Consider the following 25,456-nt stretch of genomic DNA (forward strand, 5'->3'; position numbering starts at 1 on the left):
TGAAGTTTATCTTGTAAATTATTCTAAGCCTCGGGTTCATCGTACAAGTGCAGTGCAATAAAAATACACACAATATAATATTCCTTGGCTTATTATTAAACATGATGGGGACAAAACACAGAACAAAAAAGTCACAGTTTAGATAGCGGATGGTGGAATGTAATAAAGTAGCCTACTCAAGTACTGTACCTAAATACAATTAGTACATATAAAAAATATTTAAAAATGATTGTGCAATAATTAACTACTAGCAATAAACAGTATATGGCAATAATAGATAAGTTACCATGATGCAAAGGTAGGTAAAGTGACTAAATGGGCTTGACACTATGTTAATAAAGCATTACTGTGAATAGGTAATGAAGTGTTGGACAATACTTCTTAATACTCAACTGTGTACTGCTCTTGTGTGACTCTGCAGTGACTAACATACTGTCTCTCAACTGAATAACATTATGCATATTTCTGCTGTAATGTGTGTGTTCACTTCAGTTTGTGAACCACATGTACACATTAATGACGTCAAGCGACAGCAGCAGCCCAATGTGCTTGAACTGTTCGGCGGCAAAGCATTGTGGGTCGGTGACAGACGCCATGATTTTCTTGACTTGAGCTGGACCAGAAAATGGATGCTTCCTGCTAGTTAGTTGAATGGGTAGCTCCAGCAGGTTTTTGGGCAGCATTTTAAACCACCTGTCTCGGATATTACACTTACAGGATACAAGCCTACGTGTCCGTTTCCTTTAAATACGAGCTGAATCTGACTTAAAACTATATAAGCAGGCTGTTGCTACTGAAGTGGAGCTGGGTTAGCTAGAAGCTAGCACCAGCTAGCTGGCTAATGCTAGCTAGCAATCACCACCGGGTTGCCAATGTTAGTTACTTAGCTAGCTAGCTAGCTAGCTAAAAGAGGCTAGCACGAAAATAATATCTGGCTGATCATACAAATAAATGCACTGTCACTTATTTGGCTGAAGGACATAGATATAAATCGGACCAAAGGCTACACCTTAAGGTAGGAATATGACACGGCTAACTAGTCGCACATCTAAATGTCGATAAAAAATTATTTAAACATGTTCGCTTGTGAGAAATGCACCCTGTCGGCCTACTGCGTCACTTTGTCAGGCCCGTGTGTTGGTACGAAATGCAGCTTTTTGTCTCCGTTAACATCATATACTACATTTATAGTTGTGCAATATATTGTCCAGGCACATTGTTTTTGTGTTCAGTCACTGCATGCTGCTGGCAGGTGGTGTTTGTTTTCCAGGGAATATTTGAGCCCCTATAGGCAGCATGGAGTATTAGCTCAGTATGTTCAGTGTTTGTATATTTCATCTATTCATGTTATGTCCAACTGACATCTTTGGCCTCAATAACAGGTATGGCCTGGATTTGATTTGGACGGCGCTGGTGATGGCAGAAGGGACTGACACTGGCGAAATGCCCTCCTTTGACCCAAGTCCAAGTTCTGAAGCAAAAAAGAGACCGACTTCTTCTGATGGCAGTGAGTGTTAATCTGGGTTGTGTAGTCTGTGTTTGTGTTCAAAAGTTTCCATTTCCATGTTGTTAGCTACTGTTTGTGTTTCACTGTTAAATTTTTATATCCAAATATGTTTTATATACTGTTACAGCTACTTAGACATGAAAAGTTCATTAATTGAGCATAAAGGCTGATTTACAAATTTTGGGCCAAGCCAAACCGCATACGAATTACTATCGTTGCCCATTTGACAGACTTCGCTTACTTCAGAAACTTAACCATTAAGTCCTGTCACAACATCCTATTTGAAGAAATTAAGGAAATCACACTTACAAGCCAGTTTCATGGGACTTTTACATTAACCTTGTTGTGCCCTTCTGAGATGATAAGTTATTAATTCAAGTAAATCAGGTATCTTTTTATGGTTTTCTAACTGTTTACCCATTGTCATGTTATTGCAGGAGACGAGCCCATGAGGAAAATGCCTGTGTCAAAATTTGGTTCCAGGCCTCGATTCGAGCCTGTACACTTTGTCAGTGGTGGAAGCAGCGGAGGAACTGGTGCTGATGAGAAGGAGAACGAAAAGGAGCGCAGGAGGAGTGAGTCGTATGGTGCAAGACAGTGGGATTCTGAACACTCATCCTACAGCGGCACCAGCAGAGCGCAGGGCTCCTCCTCCCTGAGGCCTGCTTTTGACAGAGTGCCATCGCACAGTTCGGACTCTTGGGGTTCCCATAGAGATAGAGACCGAGATACTTTTTCAGGTAGTACAAGTGGGTTGGGGTATGGAGGACGTGGGTCCACTTCAAACTTTATGGCAAAAACACAGCAGGACTACTCAGCCAAGTATGAAGCCCACTCCTCTCGAACTCTGGATTCTTATTCACAGCCCCACAGATACAATGGATACGGGGGAGGGAGCAGATCAGGAGGCTGGGATTCGGGACGTCAGGGTTTGGGGTTCAGTCATCAGGAGCGGCCGTCATCAAGCAGGCCATTCAGCAGAGTCTACAACAGCCCAGGCAGGAGCAGTCCCAGTCCCACCACTTCTCAGTCGGGCTTCTCCTTGCAGCCTATTGCTATATCTCAGCCAATATTAGATGAGAAGCAAAGGCTGATCTCCTGTGTAGCGTCTGCATTGGCGGTTGCTTTTAGGGACCCCGTGTTCATGACTGGAAGTGAATCGCCAAACTATAATTTCATGTTGAGCCGCAGTATTCAGGCCTGCAAAACTAATCCGGAGTATATATATGTCAACCTGAAGGACATTCCTCAGGCTGACCTACCGAAGAACAGGAAAGTACCAACAGACGGTTACGCCTGTGAACTGAGATGTCAGGGTGTGTATCTTGCCACCGGATACTCTGGTAGTAAAAATGGAGCGAGGGACCGGGCCTCTGAGCAGGCTGTAAAACTCTTCCTGAAAACAGTTGAGGTTCGTGTGGTGCAGCGGAAATACAGACACTCGTTAGTCAATGACATAGTTGTGTGCCAGATGCATAGCCCAACCCCAAGCTTTTTACCTGCACTCCGAAACCCAGATGATAAACCGACACCCAGCTCTAAGGGCCAATACGAGCCTGATAAACGTAAGCACTGGACAGAGTTTGTAGTTATGGACAACGCTCATGACGCCATTTGCATACTCAACAATTCTGCGGCTTTTAATCGCATGAAGATAGACTATAAGTTTGAGTTGCTCCCAAACAACAGTGCTTGGCTGTGCAGTGTTTTCCTGCAGGATGAGCTTGTGGCACAGGCAACCGGTACCAAAAAGAGCTCCAAGCATGCAGCGGCTGAAGACGCAGTGAGGAAACTTCGCATGAATCAGGCACAACGACAGCAGCAGCAGCTGCAGCAACAACAGCAGCAACTACAACAACAACAGCAGCAGCAGCAGCTACAACAACAGCAACAGTCACAGTCACAATACTCCAGAGGAAATAATCTGCCAGATTCTGGTGGACGCTTTGGGCAACAGGTTGGCAAAAAGAAGCATCTGAGCGAGTTGGTCATCCTTGAAAACTCTGACAATGCAATCTGTATCATTAATGACACAGCTCAGTTTAATAAAGTGACTGCTGATTACAAGTTCACAGTTCTGCCTGATCATCGCTGGAGGTGTGAAGTTTACTTGGAAGGACAGTATGTAGCAGCTGGAATTGGGCCCAAGAAAATAGTGAAGCACATTGCAGCAAATGAGGCCTTAGCCACCTTGAGACAGACGCACGCTGTGGTCAAATCCAACCTAAGAAAGGAGGGGAACAGCGACGCCATATCCCGATCCCAAATCCTGGCTCGCTCAGGTGAGGAGGCCATAAGGCAGGAGATTAAGGAAGACAACATCGGAAACCAGCTGCTCCGCAAGATGGGCTGGAAAGGAGGTGGTCTGGGCCGAGATGGGGAAGGCATTGCAGAACCAATCAGAGTGAAGGAACAGTTCTCCAGGGAAGGGTTGGGTATGGACATGGACAAAGCTGGAAACCAGCTCAGCAAACGTGATATTGAGGACATCATACGTAACTATGCTAGTTCAGACCGTCAGGATGATCTTCGCTTCTCCACTGACCTCACCAACGATGAACGCAAGCAGATCCACCAGATATCTCAGAAATACGGCCTACGGAGCAAGTCGTACGGACAAGGGCGGCAACGGTTCCTTGTTGTCAGTCGCAAAGTACACAAAGACCAGCTCATTGGTCAGCTTTTACAGGAGGGACAGGTGGGACGATATGAACTCGTTAAACCTCAGGCCTCTCACTGATTTGCATGCAGGGCAAAATAAAATTAAAAATCATCGGACATACGCTTGGACTTCAGTACCAATCACACTCAAGTGTAACTGCTCTGTTTATACTTGTGTGTGACAAACTTACAATACATTAATAAAAGAGAATCCTTCAGGGATCACCTATGGTTTCTGCATTCCTTTGCCATTAAATGTACTTTAGCTTTAGCAGGGGATAATTTAAGACAAGTGATTTGTCTATTTCGGTCTCCTGCCCTTCCACGTCTTATTTGTTTCACTTTTGCACAACATGCTTGTGTTTGGTAATTTGTGGAATCATGTCTTGGTGTTGTTCTGGGTATTTTTATTTTTTTTTAAAAGACGGAGGATTTTCTCGCCACTTTTTTCCTGGCTATTTAAGAAACCTGGCAAAATATGCAGCTTTTCACTGCTTGTTTAACACTGTTGACAGCTGACTCATGAAAGGTATCAACATCAAACTAGTTAGGTGCACATATCAGTCTCACTGTAGTGATACATTTCTCTCTACCAGCAATGCCGTTTGCTCTTTTAACACCGGTCATTCTACAAATACAAGCTGCATCCATAATCAGAAATCTTCACATGGAAACTGTAAGCTGTGATCTTTGTTTAATGTCTGTGTTGGTTTATGTGAGTACAGTTAACTTGTCTGCTTGTGTTCACAGCTGTTATGAATGAATAAATTAAAACTGATAACAATCAGACGGATATTTTTGGCTGGAGTTAAAAAGGTACAAAGACAGTTGTGGTATATTTATTTTATTTACAAGAAAATGTACAGTTTGTTACATGGGTTACCAGTGCAAAGTTTTATAATCTGAAAACTGTTTTAAACAGTGTTATCAGCCTATTATGTCAGCTGATGTGTAAGATTGTAAAATAGCATAGAAATGTTCTCACACAGCCTTTAAACGTCAGCATTATGAAACTCTGTGCATGAAACAAAGTTAGGTGCCCAGAAAGGGTACTAAATGTCTTGTTTCTGTGTTGAAGAGGGGGTGTGTGTGTGTGTGTGTGTGTGTGTGTGTGTGTGTGTGTGTACCAATATCTAGAGCGTTTTTATAGTCAAAGGCATGGTTTTACAAGAACAGTTGAGAAAAAAATGACCCCCAAAGGCATCTGTTGTTGACAACTTGTTAGAGGGATGGATGCCCATGCCAGGTTAATGTTCTGTCCCTCTGAAAGGCTTTCGAAAGACAAAAAGAAACAAAACCATAAGGAGTGAGGCCACTGAAACAGAAGGAAAAACACCCATGAAACGGCTTTGTTTTTTTTGTAAATATGCACCGCCCGTATCTACACAGCAAACCACACAGCAAGCACATCTAATTAACTGTCACTGTATCATCCAACCAGCTTACTTCGTGTAATAAACCGGTAGAAAAGTGACAGTTTTTTTTTTTTCTTTTTAAAGAAAAATAGTTGGGGCATGTAGCAAGTAACCCAGATATAACAAGGTACATTAACTTTGAACAAACATACCCTATTGCCCAACAATAGCATTCGGCAAGAGTGAATGCCAAAACACAACAACATACAAACTTAACAACAGTTGTGGGACAAATATATTGAGAAGGATTTTAAGATGTGTCATTTTATTTCTGTGAGATCAGTTGTTTTCTTGATCTGTGGTTTCTCGATTCTGAGCCGGACACTGTTCATACTTTGAACAATAACAGGGGTCAACAGTCACGCCAACTCTGTTCAACAATAGCAGAAACCCTCTTCTCGTACTCGCGCTTGTTTTCCTGGTACAGCTGGGCTGCTTGGCTGTTGGCTGGACTGTTTGGGTTTGGCTCATCCAGTAAAGACTTTAAATATACAACAAAGAATGGCAGCGGGTTAGGTCTCATATAAACCTTTATATGACATAACATACGACATGTACAAATTACTATTTCTTTACAAAAAATGTGGATATCTCTCGTCACTACAACTAATCCTAATTTTCATTGGCGCACACTGTGTTCATCTGCATAAAGGAATAGTGTATTACCTGTATTGAAGTTAAGATCGAAGAGACATCATAGGTTGGACTCCAACGATTCTGAAGTATATCTAAGCATATGCTGCCATCTGCATACACTGCAAAATAGCATATAGAATATAAAGCTTTTCTGGGATAAATAAATGATAAATGGAACAACTTTTAATTGCTGCAATTGAAATGGTTAGTGCAATACATTATGTACATACCATTTGGATGAAACATTTTCGAAACAAATCGCACTGTTGGAGGTTTATTTGGATATTCCTCTGTGAATTCGATGGTAAGTTTGAAGGTTCCTGAAAGTAAGAAGTAATTGCATAGTATGAATTGACATACATTAACCAAAAACGGTCTATCACAGTAATCTACCCAACTAGAAAATGCATGTTTGTCTGACCGGTTGTTCTGGTGACGTTAATATAACGCTCAAAAAGTAGGACTAAATCATTTTTGTAACTCAGCTGCCAAGTTAGTGATCAGAAACGGATTCTTGTTGTGAAATGGTGTCTGTAAAATAAAAGATCAACAAAAGCTCACTGTTCACAGATGCTGAAGCAGACAAAGGAATTAACTGAAAGTCAAGGATTTACCTTCTTGGACAACAAGTGTTGGTTTTGTAACACGATTTGACAAAGTCCAGTGCAGTAAGTTATTGTTTAAAACATCTGAACTTCTTCAAAAACACTCAATCTGATTCATGTAGGAGACCTGGTCAGTAGTTTACTGGCAAAACAAGCTCTCGCCACCTAAATGTTCAAGGCACCATTTAAAATAGACTCAAAAGTATACCAATTCATATTATCTAACTTCCAAAGTCCAATGCTTCAAGTCTTAATGAATATTTGCTGGATTAATGTCATAGCGAGGATGGAAAGACAAATGATAGGGATATTAAGGGCTTTAGAGAGGACTTACCATCTTCAAAAGGTGTTCCCTCTGGTCTAAAAGAGAGGCAAACAGGTTGTAGACCATCACTTACAAAAAGCTCCAATTAACTTTTCATGCTCTAATTTAAAATACTGACAAAACCTGCTGAAATAAACTACAGCTTTATCACATATTTTATGTCCAAAAAAGCAGAGACTACTTTAACAAAACAACTGATTACTAAAATGTTTAAAATCCCTCTGTCATAGTTTTAAACAAATCAACTTGACTTACCCAAAAATGACAGCGTTCCATACCATGATATTGTTTTCCGATGGGGCCCCACTAACTCCAGCTGGAGGATCCTCTTGCAGCCTAACAGATACAGTAAAAGCAAGGTGGTATCACAAAATACAGGTGATATTAGACAGAGCATAACACATGGAAGTCAAAGTCATATCTGCTAGACATAAAGTATTATGCCCCCGCTGGTGGTCAACAGGGCAGGTTATTATTAATAATAATAATAAAAAAAAGTCAGAGTGAAGACTAATACAATACAATACAAATCAGCAGACAGCAAGGCTCCGTTGAATATGAAAATGGAGTACAAACCCTAAATTGTATCTCTAAACCTGGGTGGGTAATTGTATGCTAAAAGGGGATGACAGTTGGTGGATTTTCTATTGGCAAACTCTACACCAGGAATTACAGCTGGGTGCTGTATTAACACAAGAAACATGACAATAATGCTAATTATTCATCTGAATGTTTGTTTTGTAATATAATAACATCAAGCATACTGCATTAATATTGTAAAGTGGTAAAATACTTAAAGTTGTCTTTCCCACAGGTGAGTCCGGGGATCCCCAGGGTCCTTGAGGGGATTCCGGGGGGTCCCCAGCAAAAAGGGGAATAACTTATTTTCACTATATTTCCATCCATAAGTAACACAATGACAGAACGTATGACTATTTTGGTCATGGGTTTCATACACTTTCTTTAATAAAACATCTAAAAGCAAAAATCCTATCAGATGGGGAACCCTGGGACCAAATCTTATCAAATAGGGGTCTGTGGTCTGATTTGTGTCAGTTTAGGAGACCCTGAAAAGTTTAAAAACTAGTGTACTGTCATACCTGAGTGAAAATGAACAATGTCTTTACCTGCTTGGCCATTACACGTTCTAGATCACATGTGTCAAACTCAAGGCCCGCGGGCCAGATTCGGCCCCTCGCAGATCCGGCCTGCATATCAATTTAGGTTCACAATACATTTTAGCCCACCAAGTTTTTGTCATTTTTGTGACGTTGTTGTCATTTGTTTTGACGATTTGTAACTTTTTCCAACGTTGTTGTCACTTTTGCAAAGTTTTTGGGTGTTTTTTTTCTATGATGGGTTAGGAACTTTTTCCTGACTTCTTTAGGACTTTATGTTGACCAAACTGTAAGTGAGAAGACTATATGACACATGCAATAATACAGTCAAAGATATTTGATTTTTCGATTAAATAAAAGCATATCAATAAACTAAACATGTCCCTTGATGTGATTCTTATTTTCCAGTGTGGCCCTTAGTGAAGTTGAGTTTGACGTCACTGTTCTGGATGAATGTTTATTAAAGTTAAGTCCATTAGTGTGTTCAGTTCAGATCAGTTATGGCTGGTTGCTTCTGTTGGTTGTTGACTTATTCTAGGTTTATTTTTCTGTTTTCTTATTTATTTTGTTTGTGTGTGTGTGTGTGTGTGTGTGTGTGTATATATATATATATATATATATGTGTGTGTGTGTGTGTGTGTGTGATTGTAATGTTTGTCTTTTGTATGCTTGTTTTCATTTTTTTATAAGTAATGTCATTTCAAATTTTCATTTGTATTAGTGGAGGACTCTGAATAAGCCTTTCAGGCTTCCTTCCTCTCCTGCACTGAAATTACTTTTCTTTTTGTTTTATATTTTATATCTTTTTTGTGTGCAAATAAACTAAGTCACTGTGTCAAAAATTAACTGTGGTAATTGATTTAGACAGTGGGCCAACCAGGATTAAGTCTTGGACTCTGTGACCATCCATCAGTATTGTTTAGTTAGAGCATACTGTAGATCAGGGATAAAAAAACATGTGTTATGTCGGACTGTGCTGAATGTCTGCAGGTTTTTGGTAAGTGCATGGCAGATGGTTGCTTATCCTCAGGCTTAGATGGTGATCTACCAGGAGCTCCCTTTATCAGTGTGCATTTGGACAGTATACATCTACCCAAACGTTTCATCTGCCTTTGAAGGGCCATCTGGCGGTTCTGGCTCACTTGTATCCTCAATAACCAGTTACAAATAAAGCCCATAGATATCATAGGAATAGAGCCATTAACAGTTTCGAGGAAGGCTCGATAAGTCATTATGTTATATAGGGTAAAAAAATCAGAGTAGTACGGTATCTAGCTACATCTACGACAGCGAGCATGAGTTACACAACATCAACGTTACTACTCTTGGCTGCAGTAACGTTAACAATTATCGTTACTTGTCAGTATCTTACCAGTCATTAACTTGTTAACACTAACCAAAAATAGCGGGGAGACAAAAACACGATTATAATCCGCCGGTGTGTCTATATGTGTCGATCTGTATTATTAATTGATGGTAGGGTTGTAGTTCAGAATGCCGTTTAGGCTAACGCTTACAGGCTAGTCTTGGGTTGCTAACGTTAGCTATAGCTACTTCTGTGTTGTTTTCTTTTCGCTTACCGTTTAAAATCTCTCATTAAACGTCGTCTTGCTGGAGTTGACATCCTGTTTACACGGAAACCTAAATCCTTGGCATAAACGTAAGCGGCTCAAGTGTAGGGAAATTATTTTTTTTATCGGTGTATTATTTTAACTCCTAGCTGACTAGCCAACGAATGCTAGTTTGTCAAATATTTGGCTGCCTCTGCTAGTCTTAAGGGCGCTACCACTTGCACTAGAAAGAGGACATTCACATCGACTGGCTCTATATTGGTGAGCTGTATAGCCACACAAACATAAGCTTACATTATCACTGAACGTGAGATTGTTGAATATGCCTGTTTACTTGTGTGAACCAGTTTTAGCTCGTTGTAAATATATCAAGATTCTTTTTTATATAGTTGAGAGAACCCCGTCTCTATGCTTGTATTATTCCACAGAAAATTACGTCATATGTTTAGCACCCTGTTTAGCACTTTTGTTTTGTTCGGAACACGGTAAAGATTCGTAACGCTATGTTTGTAAGGCTTTATCCTTCCCTTTTCTCATATTCATTTTTATTTTTATTTTTGCCAATCCATCGATTAATTTCATCCATATTAAAATAATTACTTTGGGTATAGCCAGTGACTGTTAAAATGTATTTATGGCTGACATCCTGTATTCAATTTACAGTAACATTGAAAGACCACTAGATGGTAACGTTACCTAGGCCCCAAGTGTTTAAAATTTAAATTATACGGCACAACAACCCAGAACAAGAGTGATTGCCATAAATGTATGGTTACTGAGCCGGTTGGTTTATTTGACCATTGTAAAATCGTTATTTCTAAAATAAATAGTGAAAACAGCAACTACATATTGATAAGAACTGCACTGAAATAAAAGTAAAAGGGTTTCTTCTTGCCTAAGTAAACGCCTTTCCCATATGGTCTAGCGGTTAGGATTCCTGGTTTTCACCCAGGCGGCCCGGGTTCGACTCCCGGTATGGGAACTTGCCCTTTTGGCTTGGACCATGTCAAATGTATATTAACTCATCTCCTTTAGAAGCACGTAATAAGACAAATGGAAAGTGTTTCAGCCGTAGCTAGGTCATATGATACAGCTATCACAACATACGCTCATCATTTCCAGGGATACTAGCAGTATCTAACGTTACTGTAACGTAAGACCCCGCCCGTTGAGGAGTTAACATTATCCTCAATTGCACTCATCCTCCCACAACAAGGGCTTGGACCTTCCCGGCCATTCCTACTTATATCTCCCCTTGCTAACAATTTCGTAGTCCAACGTATTAGCTACAGGAAAACAAACTCGACTGAAAAGAAATCCAACGCTAGCTTGTAGGCTACAACCAACTTTATTTTCGTCCGTAACTTAATTTGATTAAATCGTTTTGAGTTGTTGACAAAATTGCCTATAAAGTGACACATGTGACCGGGTAACGTTGACGGTTGACTAGCTAGCTAGCTAAACATTAACGTTAACCGAACGGTCGCTTAGTTTGTTTAGCTAACGTTAACGGTTTACTAAATTACAAAAGCCATAGCTAGCTGTTCCCTGTTCCTTAGCGGTGGATTACACGTAGGCTACATAATAATAATAATAATAATAATAATAATAATATCGATAAAGAATAAAGTATGTATTGATCATATTTAGGCTACTTTTAAAACATGACGCGGACAGTAAGCAACTTTTTTTCATAACGTCAACAACCGTCCTTCGATGCTTATTGCTCAATTGTGAAACCAGTCCTGATTCCTCTCACTACTACCAGGATTCTACAGCCAAACTTTGGTGCAAGGCCAATCATTTCCCAGGAAAATGTGACTGCTAGGAATTCCCCACGCATCAGCCCCTGTCGGAGAAAACGGCAAGCTTGTGTCAGGAAGCACACGAACGCTGCAGGAGGGTAAAGCTGATCTAACCGGTGACAGTGCGATGATGGAGCTATAGTACCGTTTGTCTCCAACTCGCACCAGGGATAATAATGTTTTTCTAACGTCGGCGTGTTTTCACGAGGACAGCCACTGCTTAAAGCTAGTCAGGGGATATATCCCAGCGTGCTGATATGCTGTGCTGATGACAACTTCAACCAGGGTGAGTCTACAGTCAAGCATGTTTTATAGGCTACTTATTGCTTGCTTTCTTGTAACTGACTAGCTAATGTATAGTATTATACAGATAGTCATACAATTTGAGTTCCCTGTGGAGTCATGTTGATATTAAATGTTCCCAAGGTATACGTGCAGTTTAGTTTCCAAAATTCCCCATACAATGTCCTTAATTATGAACCTGCTAACCCTAACCCTAACCCTCATTTTTTTGGAAAATAATAAACTAACCTGTCTCAAATAAGACCCTCATCATTTGGAACACTCAGTTTTTGGAAAATAATTTGGGACACTAAACTGCACGTATACCATTTTCCCGTCTATTTGTGCTTTTTATGTGAAATAATCAAGACTTTTAGCAGATCATGGCTATAATTGTAGAATATTATTTTATTGCACTATGCCTACACTCAGTACACATAAAGTTATCACACTACAACTAAAGAAGCATGACTGAACTCATATGATGTTAGTAGACATTAGCCTCTGGGATACATGACCTGCATCATACTACTCCATAGATTTCTGTGACTCCCCTTTGTGTCAGTCAGCCAGCATGTGACTGCACTGTGTGTGTGTGTGTGTGTGTGTGTGTGTGTGTGTGTGTGTGTGTGTGTGTGTGTGTGTGTGTGTGCTCTCTGAAAATCATGACAATTAAGTGTTTCAGCGAAGCAATACCACAGCTGCAATTGTAATAATCATCCATTTTAGATAACAATCAATCACATTTATAAGCAGAATGCCAGTGCAGTTTTAGTACTAATTTCTGTTTAGAGCTCTAATACGAATAGTTAATACGTACAGAGAGCACTCAGTTTGTCCTCCATAGTCAGAAATAAGTATTGACCCTGATTCCAGGTGTGGCCTTGTCTAGAAAACATTGGAAAAAGTTATTTTACTGTATATACCTGACCCCTCAGAACAATTTGAACGTGAGTAGATATTCTGTGTCTGATAAGAGTTCATTTGTATTAAGCAAGAATGCCAAAAAATCCCCCCAGTCCCAGCTCTTAAAATGCAGATATGTTTTTTGTGGTCTTCAATTATACTAAACTGATTATCTTTTTGTTTCGGACTGGTGATTGCATAAAATAAGCAGTTTAAATACGTCAACTTTGGCTCTGTGAAATTGTGATGTTTACTTTTGAACTATTTCCAGATATTTTACTATAGCAGCCATTGATCAATTGATGACTAATCTGACTCCACCATGTGTCCCTCATTCCATTAAAAAAGTCTCAGACTGAATATATTTACTAAAATGGGAGAGAATTTCTTTAAACGTAAGTCTCAAATACTCATTGAGCTTTCTCGGAGGACGTATATAAATAAATGTTTGCTCCTTTTCCCAATTTCTGTCTGCAATGCCTGACAGAATAGTGTTTTTATAGTATAGTTGATCAGCCCTATTCTGTGGCAAGTCTAAATGTTTGCCAGATGTTTACATTTTTGAGTTAAGATGCTTGTATCATGGGACAGTCAAACACATTCTTATTGGTCGACTGCAGTTGCTCCCTTCAAAGGGGGCGGCTATGACGCAGAGGGAGGGGAAAAGTTACGAGCTCTTGTCAGTCCCACTAGAGACAGGACCAGCTGGACCCACCAACCCTTCACCCACCCTCCCTCCCCTCCCCTACAATCTTCCTATGGTGGGGGACACTGGCAGAGGCTTGTGGATAATTGGAATCTTCCACAATCCATTAAAAGCAATTATCCAGAGCAAGACTTTCTAAAGATACTCCAGCGTGGAGTCGTCTTTCTTTGTTTCAAGCATGTGCGCTTGTTTTTTAGAAACATCCTGACATGCTTATGCCCACACATTCAGCCTCTCTTTCCCCCTCTATCCTTGCTGATGGATAACTGTAATGCTGCTGTGTTTTGGGTGGGTGTTTGTGTTGAGGCTAAAGCACTTCCCGGTAGCCTTCTTATCCTGTGACAGTGATGTCACCATCAGCAGTCTGAGGAGTGTGATGATGACCGAGGGCCATAATGGAGAGCTCTACTGTGCTGTTCTCCCTTCAGTGACGAGAAGCTCCTCAGACATTAGACACTTCTTCTTGCCCAAGACGTACCCGGCCCGCCTGCCTTAATGGGTTGCTGGATATTGATTTGGCTACACACACACACACACACACACACACACACACACACACACACACACACACACACACACACACACACACACACACACACACACACACACACACACAAAATGATCTGAGCTTTTATCCTATTTAGAAAGCAGCACTCCAGTTTCACAAAAGCTTTCAGTGTGGTCTTGCAAGAGGCTGGGAATCTTTTGCAAGTTGTCATATGTGGTAATCTGTAAAACAGGTTTACCTCCCTGTAACGGTGTTCAGAGATAGGCAGTTTGAGTATCTAGGAGCTATAACATCACATTGTTCAACCGAGGGATTTTAAGTGTCCACACATGTACCTACAAATAAGGTTTACTTGCTTGCTTACTCCAGGAAGTTTAAAAAGAGTGACAAACACTTATTGAGGCCACCATCTTTACCTAATGACAATTTCTTAGGTGTAAATTTGGTGCCTTGAGAAACAACCACAAGATGGCAATGTTCATATGCTTTGACTAAACAAACAATCCTATGAGATGGCTGACACCTCAAATGACTTGCATAAATGCAGGAACCGACTCGTGAAAAGAGAAATAAAACTGTTGAACTTCCCTTTTTTATATGTGTAGAAAAAATACCCTGTCGGCCTGTTTTCTGTTGAGGGCTTGCAGGGGAACCGCTGTTTGCAAAGTTCCTTAATTGTAGCCTACGCTGCTGTTTCACCACCCCAGGCCTTTGACACCTGAATATCACCTTGTCTGACATGTTTGATTGCTAGGCAGCAGCAGTAAACCGCTGCCATTGGACCTGACGTCAGAGAGAAAGGAGAGACGAGGGGAAATTCCACCTGTAACCTCATTCTGCTCTCATGCTGCCTGTCCCACAAGCATGTGACTTGGACGAGTCATCTTGACTGAGTTTCTCCATGAATCTGCGCATTGTCATGATGTAATGCAGGGTTACAGTCTAGCTATTTTTAGCATGTAATGGAGGACAATTTGACTTGGTGTTCTAAGTAGGCCTATGTAGTTGTGATATATAGTAAATGCGGTATTAAAGGTTAGTTTTGTGAAATCTATCGGACTGATTCAGGAGGTGGAAAATAGACTTATAAAAGTTACACAAACAAAAATACTGCATGCAATTATGTAAAGGATTCTTTCATTCAGTAATCATAAAACTCCAAAGTGAAGCAATAATAAAGACTTTGTGGTTATAATCGAGTGAGAATAGACTGTATTTGAATAAAAGCATTACAGTTTTACTTAAAAGAGATAGCTTAACATTTTGGAAAATATGCTTATTATCTTTCTTGCAGAGAAGTAGATAAGACGACTGATACCACTCTCATGTCTGTGTAGTAAATATGAAGCTACTTCTAGCTGCCGGTTAGGTTAGCTTAGATAAGACTGGAAACGAGGAAACCGCTAGCCTGTCTAAAGGTATCAAAATCTGCCTGTAAACTGTTTTTACACTTTAGTTGTACAGATTAAACAAACAAGATATAACATGTTAATTAGTGAGCTTTATAGGTACTGATACACTGATTTGATTAACTTTAGACCGATCCAGGCTAGCTGTTTCTCCCTGTTCCCAGTCTTTATGATAAACTAAGCTGGCTGTTGGCTGATTGGTATCGATCTTATCTCTAATTCTTGGCTAAAAAGCGAGTGTATTTCCCAAAGTATTGCTTTAAATAAAAATTAAAATAATAAGACATCAGATTAGATCATTTTGAGCTGAAAAAGCTGAAATCCTCCAGATACCATGGGAAGTAAGAAAACCTTAGACTCAATATATGACTTTATCTGCAGGGAGAACTACTGTAGGATGATCATGTCCAGTCTGGCAGCATGTTGACGTCATAAGATTAGTTAACCACATTACTTAGATATTTGTATGGTGCCTGCTGAGGTCCATGTAAGCACACAGTGTAGTAAGCTGTATCACTGATGAATGTGTAATTACATTAAGGAGTGATGGCTTGGGTTGTTATGTTCTAGCTTACTGTAGTTTGACCACACAAAGTAGCTGCTTACAAAAATAGAAACTGGCTTAGCCTGCAACTTTGGTGCATAATGACATTTCACCCTGTCATTTTTCATGTCTCTTGGAGCTAATGAGGTAGCAGTGAGTGGTTCACAGAGGCCTTTCATGAGTCAGGTCAGCCAGTGGTGCTGTGACATCACGAGAGCAAGAGTGAGCCTTGTTGAAAAAGCCAAAGGATCTTTCCTCATTCAATTTTCAACAAACGTGACTAATACAAGAGTTGACAGAATTTGCAGTGAGCTCTGGAAGCTCATCACATCTCCTGAGAGGCAGTTGTCTGTCTTCACCGTCAGTAAAAAAAAAAATAAAAATAATAATCCTTTTGGGTTAATTCCAGAGTGACAGGCAGTCTCAGCCTTGTTGAATTATTTAACTGCATGCAACCAATGGGTATTATAATCTAGGCCCTGAGTGACAGAGCAATATGCTCTTAGGTCCTCGTGGCATTTTATTAATAATGAGCTTGAGATAAACTAGAGTTCTCAGGTTAAAAGCTGCTGGCTGTTGGTGCACACTGGAGCAGGCAATGCTTATAGCCCTGAATTTGCTAGTGTGACATACATGGACTTTTCAAAACCTCAGTGATTGTTTATGATGAAATGGAGAAACAGCAGTTAACCTATGTGGTTCAGCGACGTGGCGTAGCAATGAAGGCTTTCTCCCATTATCTGTCTGCAGGTAGCTGTTACAGCCCACAGAGGTGTGATGTGGATGATCTGGATTGTTGGCCTGCTCTTTGTAGTTAATAATGAATGAGTTGCAGTCTGTACGTGTGTATGTGGATTCAGCAGAAGTAGATCTAATGCTACTACAACTGCAAGCTGCTGCTTATCTGTTCTACAGCTACTGTAGTATATACAAGGGGTTTCACACTACTGGCACATGCACCAGATTTAATGAGCAACACAATTTCCTGAGCCCCCCCCCCCCACACACGTTTAGAATTTATTTATAAAGCTGCTATAATCAATATAATTATGCTTGCAATCGATCAAATGACTATGTTTGTGAAACACAGGTAATTATCACCTGACTCTGCAGTCCCCCTTAGCTCTACAGAGTGTTTTAGAATCTTTCAGCTCATAGATAGATTTGCTGTTTTGCTTCAGTTTTAGTTCTCTTGTCAACATAATTTCCAGATGCAGCATGCAGCTCTATTTATTTAGCAATAAGCTTAGTTGGATGTGTAAAAAAAGTTCTCCTTATCAACTTAAAAAGAAATTTCGGCTTGTTTCTGCTGGCTCAAAAGTATTTTTCCCCCCCAGTCTTTTATTTTGGAGTAATCATCAACATAATCACTTTAGCTATGACCATCAACACTCAAACAGCAGTGGACATTTGATAATTATTTTTGATTAATGTGACTACTTCCTGTCTTATCTGTAGGGGGAAAGCTCGCATTCTGATGGAATGCAATCTCAAGCTGCATTACTCAACTGAACATGCAGAGCAGTATGCTAGGTATGAGGGAGAGGAGAGGGATAAAATAGTTGCTTAGCTTCAGTATGTCAAATTTTGGTGGTGGAAAACCATTTTTTCTTCTTCCATTAAGTGTTCAAGCAACCCCCCAAGGAGAGTTTTGGACCCCTATGAAATAGTAGCTTTCCAGGAAGTCATGCAAATATGCGCATGGTATTCAATGCCACATTGAATATTATCTGCTAAAGGTCTGTGGTCTGAGCCTCGTTATTTGAGGTGCTACTGAATCACCCACACAGTTGGATGAACTGTTAAACACTGAATGCATTTTGGTCTGTATAGCTGTACACCCACACAGCTCTTTGTTAGCTCCGTATGTCATACTATAGTCATACTCTGTATCACTCAGTATCAATCACCTTAGATCCGGGCTCAGCTCAGGATGGTCACTTTCCGAGAATGATGAAGTCTTTGTAGCGCTCTGAGCTGTCAGCCCATTGAACAAACTAGATTGTTGCAACATCAAAGTCTGACCTCAACCAGCTGGCATGCTTCTCAACCATAATAACTGTAATATTTATATAGCATTTTGATTGCTTTCAATCTTTTACACACGACGGATGGTTTTTTAAATCTTTTCTCCTACAATAATTATTTGTCCATCTCAGTGTGTTTAATGATGAAGCCTCGCTGCACTCTCATTCAACTCCTTCTGCGTCTCTTGTGCGGTGCCCTGATCTGTCCTGTTAGCTGGCGTCTCACAGCCTCAGCCTCCCTGTTCTGTATTTTAACTACTACAGCAGCCATCAGATGACCTCCAAACTACGCAAATAATTCTGTGCGTCCTCCAAAGGCTCCCATATCTCATCCTGTCAAGGATTGTTTCAAATTTGTTTGATTGTCAGGTTTTATGAGCCCACAGTGCTCCAAAATAACTCTACAGAGTGGTCTGGTTTTTGCAGTTCTTAGTGGAGTGGTTTGTTAGGTACAAAAATCTGCAAATGTGCAGGGCATGCCTAAAGTGTGTCATATAAATCAAGTTTGGAAGCAAAAATATAATATGCAGTGAGGACTACAGTAGTCATACTGTATTTGAGGACTCCATTTACTAAGCTTTGACACATAAAATAACCGTTCAGGCTTATATAACATTTATTGTCATATACATTTCTGTAGTAACCTGAATAACTAAGTTAAATGCTGTTATATTAACATTATTTTATTAGTATTATAATGTGAATCAAGCAGCTCAAAATTACATTTGGATTGGCATTTGGATAAACAAGGAAGAAGATTAACAGCATGCAATTAGTAATCTAACGTCCCCATTTTGGGTTAAAGGGAATTCACTGACATCGGCCTTAACCACACCAGCTTCATGGTGCACAGGATTGCAGTGCTCTGCCCTTTAATGGGGAAATACTGCAGAAAATTATGTTTTCACTCTCTGTGGGCTGATTTTAATTGAATCCCACTTACATTACATGAAGCACCAGCAATTTAAACATGAATGTGTGGATGGGATTTGTTGTGCAAATCTGGGTGAGTTTGCATTCAGTATTACAGAAGATAATTGGAAGGGCTGTAAATTATTTGGAGAGAATAAGTGCAAGCAATTTTTTTTGCTGCGTTTAATAAAAGTACACAATAACACATTATTCAGATTCACCAGGCTTTACAGTTTAGTCTAGATTTGAGGATATTAATAAACCAAAGATCTGTCTGTAGCTAAGTAACATTTTCTTTCAAGTACAAACTTTTGAACAGTGATTTCAGTTTCAGTTTCAGTGTCTTGTTTTTTGCCCCAAACATCAACTTAAACACAATGTGTCTGTATACAACATTTGGGCTATTGCATTTCTGTCCATCCTGCAAGAAAGACCCCTTCTCTCTTGCCTTAACTAGACTTTTCCCCTTTTTTCCTGTAAAAAGGGGTTTTCTCTAACTGACGAAAGAGTCAAAGGACAGAGTGTGTCTGGGGTACAGATTGTAAAGCCATTTGAAGCAAACTTATGATTTCTGGCCTATATGAATAAAATTGACTTAACTTAAGTTTTTTTTATATTGTACTCTTGCCAATATTTGGTGTTTTGAGACCTTATGCAATACAAACATATTAGGTCCAATCCACAATAAATTCATCTTACATTTGCTTAATCAAATAATAAGGAGGTGTCCAAAATAATGACAAATTCTCATCACTAGTTACCAAAGCTTGAACTAATGTCAGGAGATTTCTTACATTGTCATGATATATTATGTAGCTGAAACAAGCAAACCAAGCCTCATATTTGTTCAGCAAATTTTTTTTTTTACATTAACTTGGTCAATGACTAAAACTATTACTATTAATTTTCTGTTGATCAGCTTATGTGTTAGCAGACTAACAAGTGCAATATTGAATGTTTCAGAAACAGCATAAATGAGGGGGATTGAGGGAGGTATTTTGGAATGGTTGCAAGCTTCTTTTTTTTAAATGTTGAATTCATTTTGAAAGATTAAACATGAGTATATACAAATACTGTGTATAATATGTTATTATAGTTCTTGCAGGTAGATTCTCCCTCCCGTCTTGTTAAGGGAGACCAGGACATTTAGTTCATTCACGTTACTGGAGTTCCTCTAACCAAAAACTACTAGGCCAGCTCAGAAGATACTGGCACACATAGATGAATAAATGTGTTTTTGATGCCAAGCGCTCTCATCTATTTGCTCCTCTTAAGAGACTTTATGTCAGAGAAATAGCCTTTCGACACAGCTGATCACCCACAATTAACAGATCACTGGGATGCAGCACGATCTCATTACAGTTTTCTTTTCAAGTGTTGAATATGCTGAATTTGTGCTTCAGTAATCTTAAAGCTTATACAGTCACTGTACTGCAGCTCTTAAACGTTTTCCTCAGTTTATTGCAAATGTTCCCTTTGATGGCTTTTTTTTCTTTCAGAGTAGATAAACTGTGTGAATATATATAAATGGGATTTCAAGATCTCGAATGAGGGTAAACTAAAGACCCAGAAAATCTTAAAGATGAATGAGTACCCTGTTGATAGTGGCAACGTGGTGGCACACAGTTGATCCATTACATCTCTAATATTGACAGAAATGTGTATCTCTTTTGGACCTCAGATACTGTTTTAAAACTCTTTGGTGTTTGTACAGGCTTACATAACATAGGAATTAAATTTGCGTTGTGTTTTTGTATGTTTACATAGTTGTCCTGGATTTTAGCAGTGCTGCAGTGCATTAGCCTTAAGAGTTTATATCACAAGAAGCGAGCAGTTTCCTCAAAGGCTTCAGAGTTGTGGACATTATTTCTAAAGGCCGTGATAAATGAAGCTTGTTTGGTGTATCTTTCCCTCACAGCAAGGCTATCAATTTTGGCAAACAGCTGCTTTCTACTCTGAGCTGAACTGTATTGAATAGAGGCCAGGAAGAATTAATGTGATGATGAGAGCACTCGGTGGAGACTGAGAGGATGATTTGGGGGTCTATGACAAACAGACCCTGCTGCAGTTTCAATTGAGTTTAATGGGTTCATTTTTTGAATATCAATCTCCGAGTCCTTTGTTTGTTCATGTTTATGTTCTTTCCCAACAATCCCAATTGGAGCCAGGTTTTATTTAAATATTTGACTTTTGCATCTGTTGAATATACTACATGGGGCTTTTAAATGAAAAACCTGTATGATGCACAGACAAGAGCGTGAAGACACAGAGTGCTCTCAACACTCACCACAGACCACCACTTCCTGTTTCCTTGAGTGCCATTTCTGATGAAGATTCTATCAAGTCGGTTCTGTGTACTGAGCTTACGACTCAAGATTCCTTTCATTGTCATTCAGTAAAACATGAACAAAATTACGAGCATGGCTCCTTTTTAAAAACACAGATAAAGAAGATAAAGATTAACAAGATATATGTCAGTAAAAATGATCTGTGCCATCTACTGCAGCACTTGGCACTTTCTGTACTTTTTAATAAAACCTTAGATGTAAAACTTGCTTGAGTGAAACTTGCATGTGATGATTGTTCACAACCGGAGCTTTCCCTTGATCATGATCACTGAATCTTGAAGAGGAGGAGGGGGAGGAAGAGAGATTTTTCAGGCCTCTGAGGTGAAGCGCTTGCTCATACCTAAATACAGTCGACTTTGCAGTTTCATTTCTTTGTACCTTCTAGTGGGAGAAGTTATTTTATGAGGCTTTACTGCAGGGAGAACAACTTCACCACAAGTCAGCAGCTTAACTGGCTCACCGACACGGCTAATAGACTCACAATTCATTGTAAATGATTTAATAGGACACAAAGAGATGTGAACTTTACTTCTGAGCTGCCATACTGATTTTAATCACCAGGCCAGGCCCACATTGTATGGTCAAAGTCTAAAGTAAGTGCATACCTGTCCAACTGTTTACCTGCAACTCAAGCACTCCTCCGCCTCTGAAGGAGAAACCTGTCTATCGTCTTTCATGCTGTTTGAGGTGTGGCCCTCTGGTTGGACCTCTCTGCTCTCCCCTCCCCCCGCTGCAGCACCGTCCAATCCCTGCCACACGTAGAACTCACCTGAAAGAATTTACATTTAGGGCCGATACCCGCCGCTGATTGGCCAGGTGAAAGCACTCTGCCTCAGGGCTCCCCTACCAATGGCAACAGTGCTGCGTGACTCATAGGGAGAGGACAAGTTGCTTCACTACACTTCTCCTTTTTCTGCTTCAAACAGCAGCCATTGCATTGTGTTTTTTTTTTTTTCACCCTCCTCTCCAGTTTTGTTTTGTCGCTGTGAGAAAGAGGTGTGAGGCTGGCCAGTGGTCCACACCTTCAGACCGCTTTGTCCGCCTGTGAACGCACCTTGGATTATTCCCCTTTTAGCCTTTTGTTGTCTATTTTTCTCTTGATTTTCATTGGTTACCGTGATCGTCACTTGTTCGGTTGCTATTATGGACATTGTCACCCGAATCCTGAGTCTTTGAGGTCAGTGATGAATAGTTCTCCTCCTCCTCTTCACGCTTTACCTATTTTGATGGTTCTTGTTAGTAGAAACAAATGGCTTATAATGGGTTTCTGACTATTTTTAAGTTTCAGAAGTTTAAATCAATATTTTTGTATTAAGGCGTTAGTGGATAGGCAGCTAGGTAGTTAGGTCGCCATAATGTCTACCTTTGGCTTTATCGTAGCATTTTTATTAGCACACTTGACATGTTAAGGTTTTGTTAAAGGGGGCTTTAACAAGTCATGCAAGTTCAATTATATATTATTTATAAATTAAACTTTTATGTTGGGTTGCACACATCGAACTCGGTTGACACCTTCTACAGCTTGACAACGCGTGAGATCAGGTAATAGGTTTTTGTGTTTGCCGTTTTAAGTAACTAACTAATACGAATTATCTTTTGCTGATTTGTGTGATTGCTTTTCTTTAATGAATTGTTGCCTTATATGGTGTGCTGAAGCAAGGGCGGGAACAGTGTTTTGCAAGCCCCTTGACCAAGCCCACATGTATTTTTCATGGTGTAGTAACTAATTACACACCACGCTGATTTTTTGATTTCTTTTCAAAATGTAATACCTTCCTTATTTCAAATGTTAAATGCTGCATCAGTAGACACACAAACTGCTGTTGGTTTGCTGTTGTTGCTCTCCACAGTCTATTGTGTGGAGTCAGTCATGCAGTGCTTCATGCATCAAAATCGTCAGTTTATCAGAACAGAATGTTGCTCATCTTGTAAAGTAGAGGCACACAAGGTCTTCATGTCTATTCAGGGGGAAGTTTGAACCCACAGTATTTTGCTTCCCTTTTTATGCCTATATTAGTTGACCTTCCCTAAAGACTTTTTCCCATCAGCCAGTTAAATTCTTCTTATTAATGTTACTGAGAATCTCTTTCTGAAAGTTGTTCAGTGCTGCAGAGATAAAAGCACACTTCCTGTTTCACCAGAAATCTACTCTGCACATTTTTGGATCCCACAAGACATTGTGCACATACTATATCACTGAATAAACACGGCTACAGTTTGAGCAACATCTAGATTTTACACCCACTTTTTATTGAATCTGTTTTAAAATGTTGCTGCAGTATACTGCACAGAGCACTGTAGTTATCTTAGAAAAGCCCTGAACCAGTGCAGATTTTATCCAATTTTGGTCAAACTTTTTTTTATGTAGTTATACACGAAAGACCAAAGCTTGTGATTGTTTCATCAGTTCGGCATTCAGAATTGATTATGTTGATGTAATGTCTGACGTAACTCACAGTTGGGGCCCAAGGCAGGCAACTGAGAACAGATCACTTCAGAGATACCAAATAAATGTCTCTACGCTGTAGGCTCAGTTTCTGAGCTATTATTAGGTTTGAATCAATTGGCCTTGCACTCTTATTTGTATTAAACACCTGCTGTAGCATCATGACCCAGTGAGTGAATAGCTCTGTTGTGCTGAGCAGATCTGAGTTTGCATTTGACCTAACTTTTTCATCATACTCTGTGCCCACCCTGATTTGGATTGTAAATGAGGCCCTTGTGCCTCAGAGGATGCAGTAGGTGCTGTTTATCAAGGCTTTGTGTGTGCCTTAGTCAGAGGACATAAAGGCTGATGAAGAGACAGAGAGAAGGGGCTGGACAGTAGTGTCAGGTAGGCTCGTCTTTCAATACAAAGTCAACAAGTCTTAGCCTGTAATTAGATCATTAGGCTTGGGCAAGATGACGGAGGCGTTGCAAGAGAAGGGCATGACGTGAGGAGGAGGTGGGGTAGAGTTTATTACTACAGTCCCAGCATGCTGAGATATGTAAAAATGGACTATTTCAGTTTCATGTTACAGACAAATACTTATAATAGAATAAACACAGAACCAACTTTGTATGGTCAGGTACAAGTTGTGTTTTTATGCCTGGAATTGAATAACCAGAGAACCAGCTTCAGTTTCATGAGGCCACTTTATAGGTACAGGTTCTTTATCACAAGGATCAAAGGTATCAAAAGTTTTTCTTTTCTTTATATGCATATCATATCTGTTGGCAGCAATAATGCAAATATAATGCCTTTGCACAGATTAAATATTATACTGTTTTGAATGTCACTGGCATAAACAAGCTTTTCTTACCCTGTTTGGTCTTGATATGGAAGCCAAGTGGAGAAAGTTAAAACTGATAAAATGTTTAAAATCTTAAGAAGACCATTGTTGTCTCCCATTTATTGAGGGGGATGCAGAGGCAAGGTGGACTTATAGTGAAACTAGTAGATTCACATGTCTTGTTTACCCACAGTCATTATCTTTTAATCAACCTGCCTGGAAAATGTTAATATGAGAAAGCAGTCAGAGCTCCCATCCTGTTTTGATGGTTTATATGGCTGTTTTTTATATTGCCCAAGGATGGATTTGCATCATGTTTCCATGTCAGTTTCTCCATTTCTTCTGTGCCATTTTCATTTCCATAGCACTCTCTTTTTCTGGAGTGAATGGAGGCTTAAAGGTTGAGCAAGTGGGCTTGTGACGGGAAGTTTGAACTCCTTTGACCAGCTGGAAAAAAACTGGGTGGGGAAAGTTAATGTGTAACAATCTCCTCTGCCCTAACGGCTACTGTCAAGGTGCCACTGAGCAAGGCACATACTGTGTCTCCAGGTGCTCCAGACAGCTACACTCAGCAGGTCAAAGCCACTTATGTGTTGCAGGTATGCTCAGGAAACCCTCCCTTGATAAATAGAGTGAAATCGATTGGGCAACTGTGTCTCCGTGTTGCAACTGTCTCATACTCAGAGCATGCTGGGACTGGCAGCCTGTTGTTCTGAGGAACATGACGAAGATGTGATCATCACATCCGAACACAGAGCTGATACAAATAGGCTTTCTCTGTCCAGACAGATTTAATTTGAGCCCTGAAAATCTTGATTTGTATCGGAGAAGCAGGGATTATGTTTTTTTCCCTTGTGTCTTTCTTATCCGACTTTTGGATGGATGTGATCTATTGCTGG

General features: G+C 40.0%; 3 protein-coding genes and 1 non-coding gene across 7 annotated transcripts in view; 3 read left to right on the forward strand and 1 right to left on the reverse strand.

Annotated features, from left to right (window-relative positions):
- The first annotated feature begins 562 nt into the window (after positions 1-562).
- On the forward strand, positions 563-4,955 carry nkrf (NFKB repressing factor). The gene is made up of 3 exons (XM_039813261.1): positions 563-1,015; positions 1,383-1,507; positions 1,945-4,955. Exons 2-3 carry the CDS (start codon positions 1,417-1,419, stop codon positions 4,245-4,247), a joined length of 2,394 nt encoding a protein of 797 aa, XP_039669195.1. The 5' UTR covers positions 563-1,015; positions 1,383-1,416; the 3' UTR covers positions 4,248-4,955.
- An 866-nt stretch (positions 4,956-5,821) lies between these two features.
- On the reverse strand, positions 5,822-10,046 carry ube2a (ubiquitin-conjugating enzyme E2A (RAD6 homolog)). Its single transcript, XM_039813268.1, has 6 exons — positions 9,848-10,046; positions 7,405-7,485; positions 7,159-7,184; positions 6,450-6,539; positions 6,250-6,338; positions 5,822-6,064 (listed from the first exon to the last, which is right to left on the reverse strand). The coding sequence occupies exons 1-6, from the start codon at positions 9,889-9,891 to the stop codon at positions 5,936-5,938; spliced, it is 459 nt and encodes a 152-aa protein (XP_039669202.1). The 5' UTR covers positions 9,892-10,046; the 3' UTR covers positions 5,822-5,935.
- A 702-nt stretch (positions 10,047-10,748) lies between these two features.
- trnae-uuc lies at positions 10,749-10,820 on the forward strand. The gene has a single exon. It is a non-coding gene; the product is annotated as a tRNA-Glu (tRNA).
- Positions 10,821-11,050: 230 nt separating this feature from the next.
- The window catches only part of elf1 (E74-like ETS transcription factor 1), a 41,723-nt gene continuing 27,317 nt past the window's right edge, over positions 11,051-25,456 (forward strand). For 2 of the 4 annotated variants that reach the window (XM_039813262.1, XM_039813266.1), the window contains exon 1: positions 22,198-22,462. The gene's annotated coding sequence lies outside the window, so the exon portion shown is untranslated. Of the gene's footprint in view, positions 11,930-22,197; positions 22,463-22,692; positions 22,828-25,456 lie in introns of those variants that run through there. The other 2 variants (XM_039813263.1, XM_039813264.1) reach the window with 2 other exon arrangements.

The sequence above is a fragment of the Perca fluviatilis genome, chromosome 10 (assembly GCF_010015445.1).
Source record: "Perca fluviatilis chromosome 10, GENO_Pfluv_1.0, whole genome shotgun sequence".
NCBI lineage: Eukaryota > Metazoa > Chordata > Actinopteri > Perciformes > Percidae > Perca > Perca fluviatilis.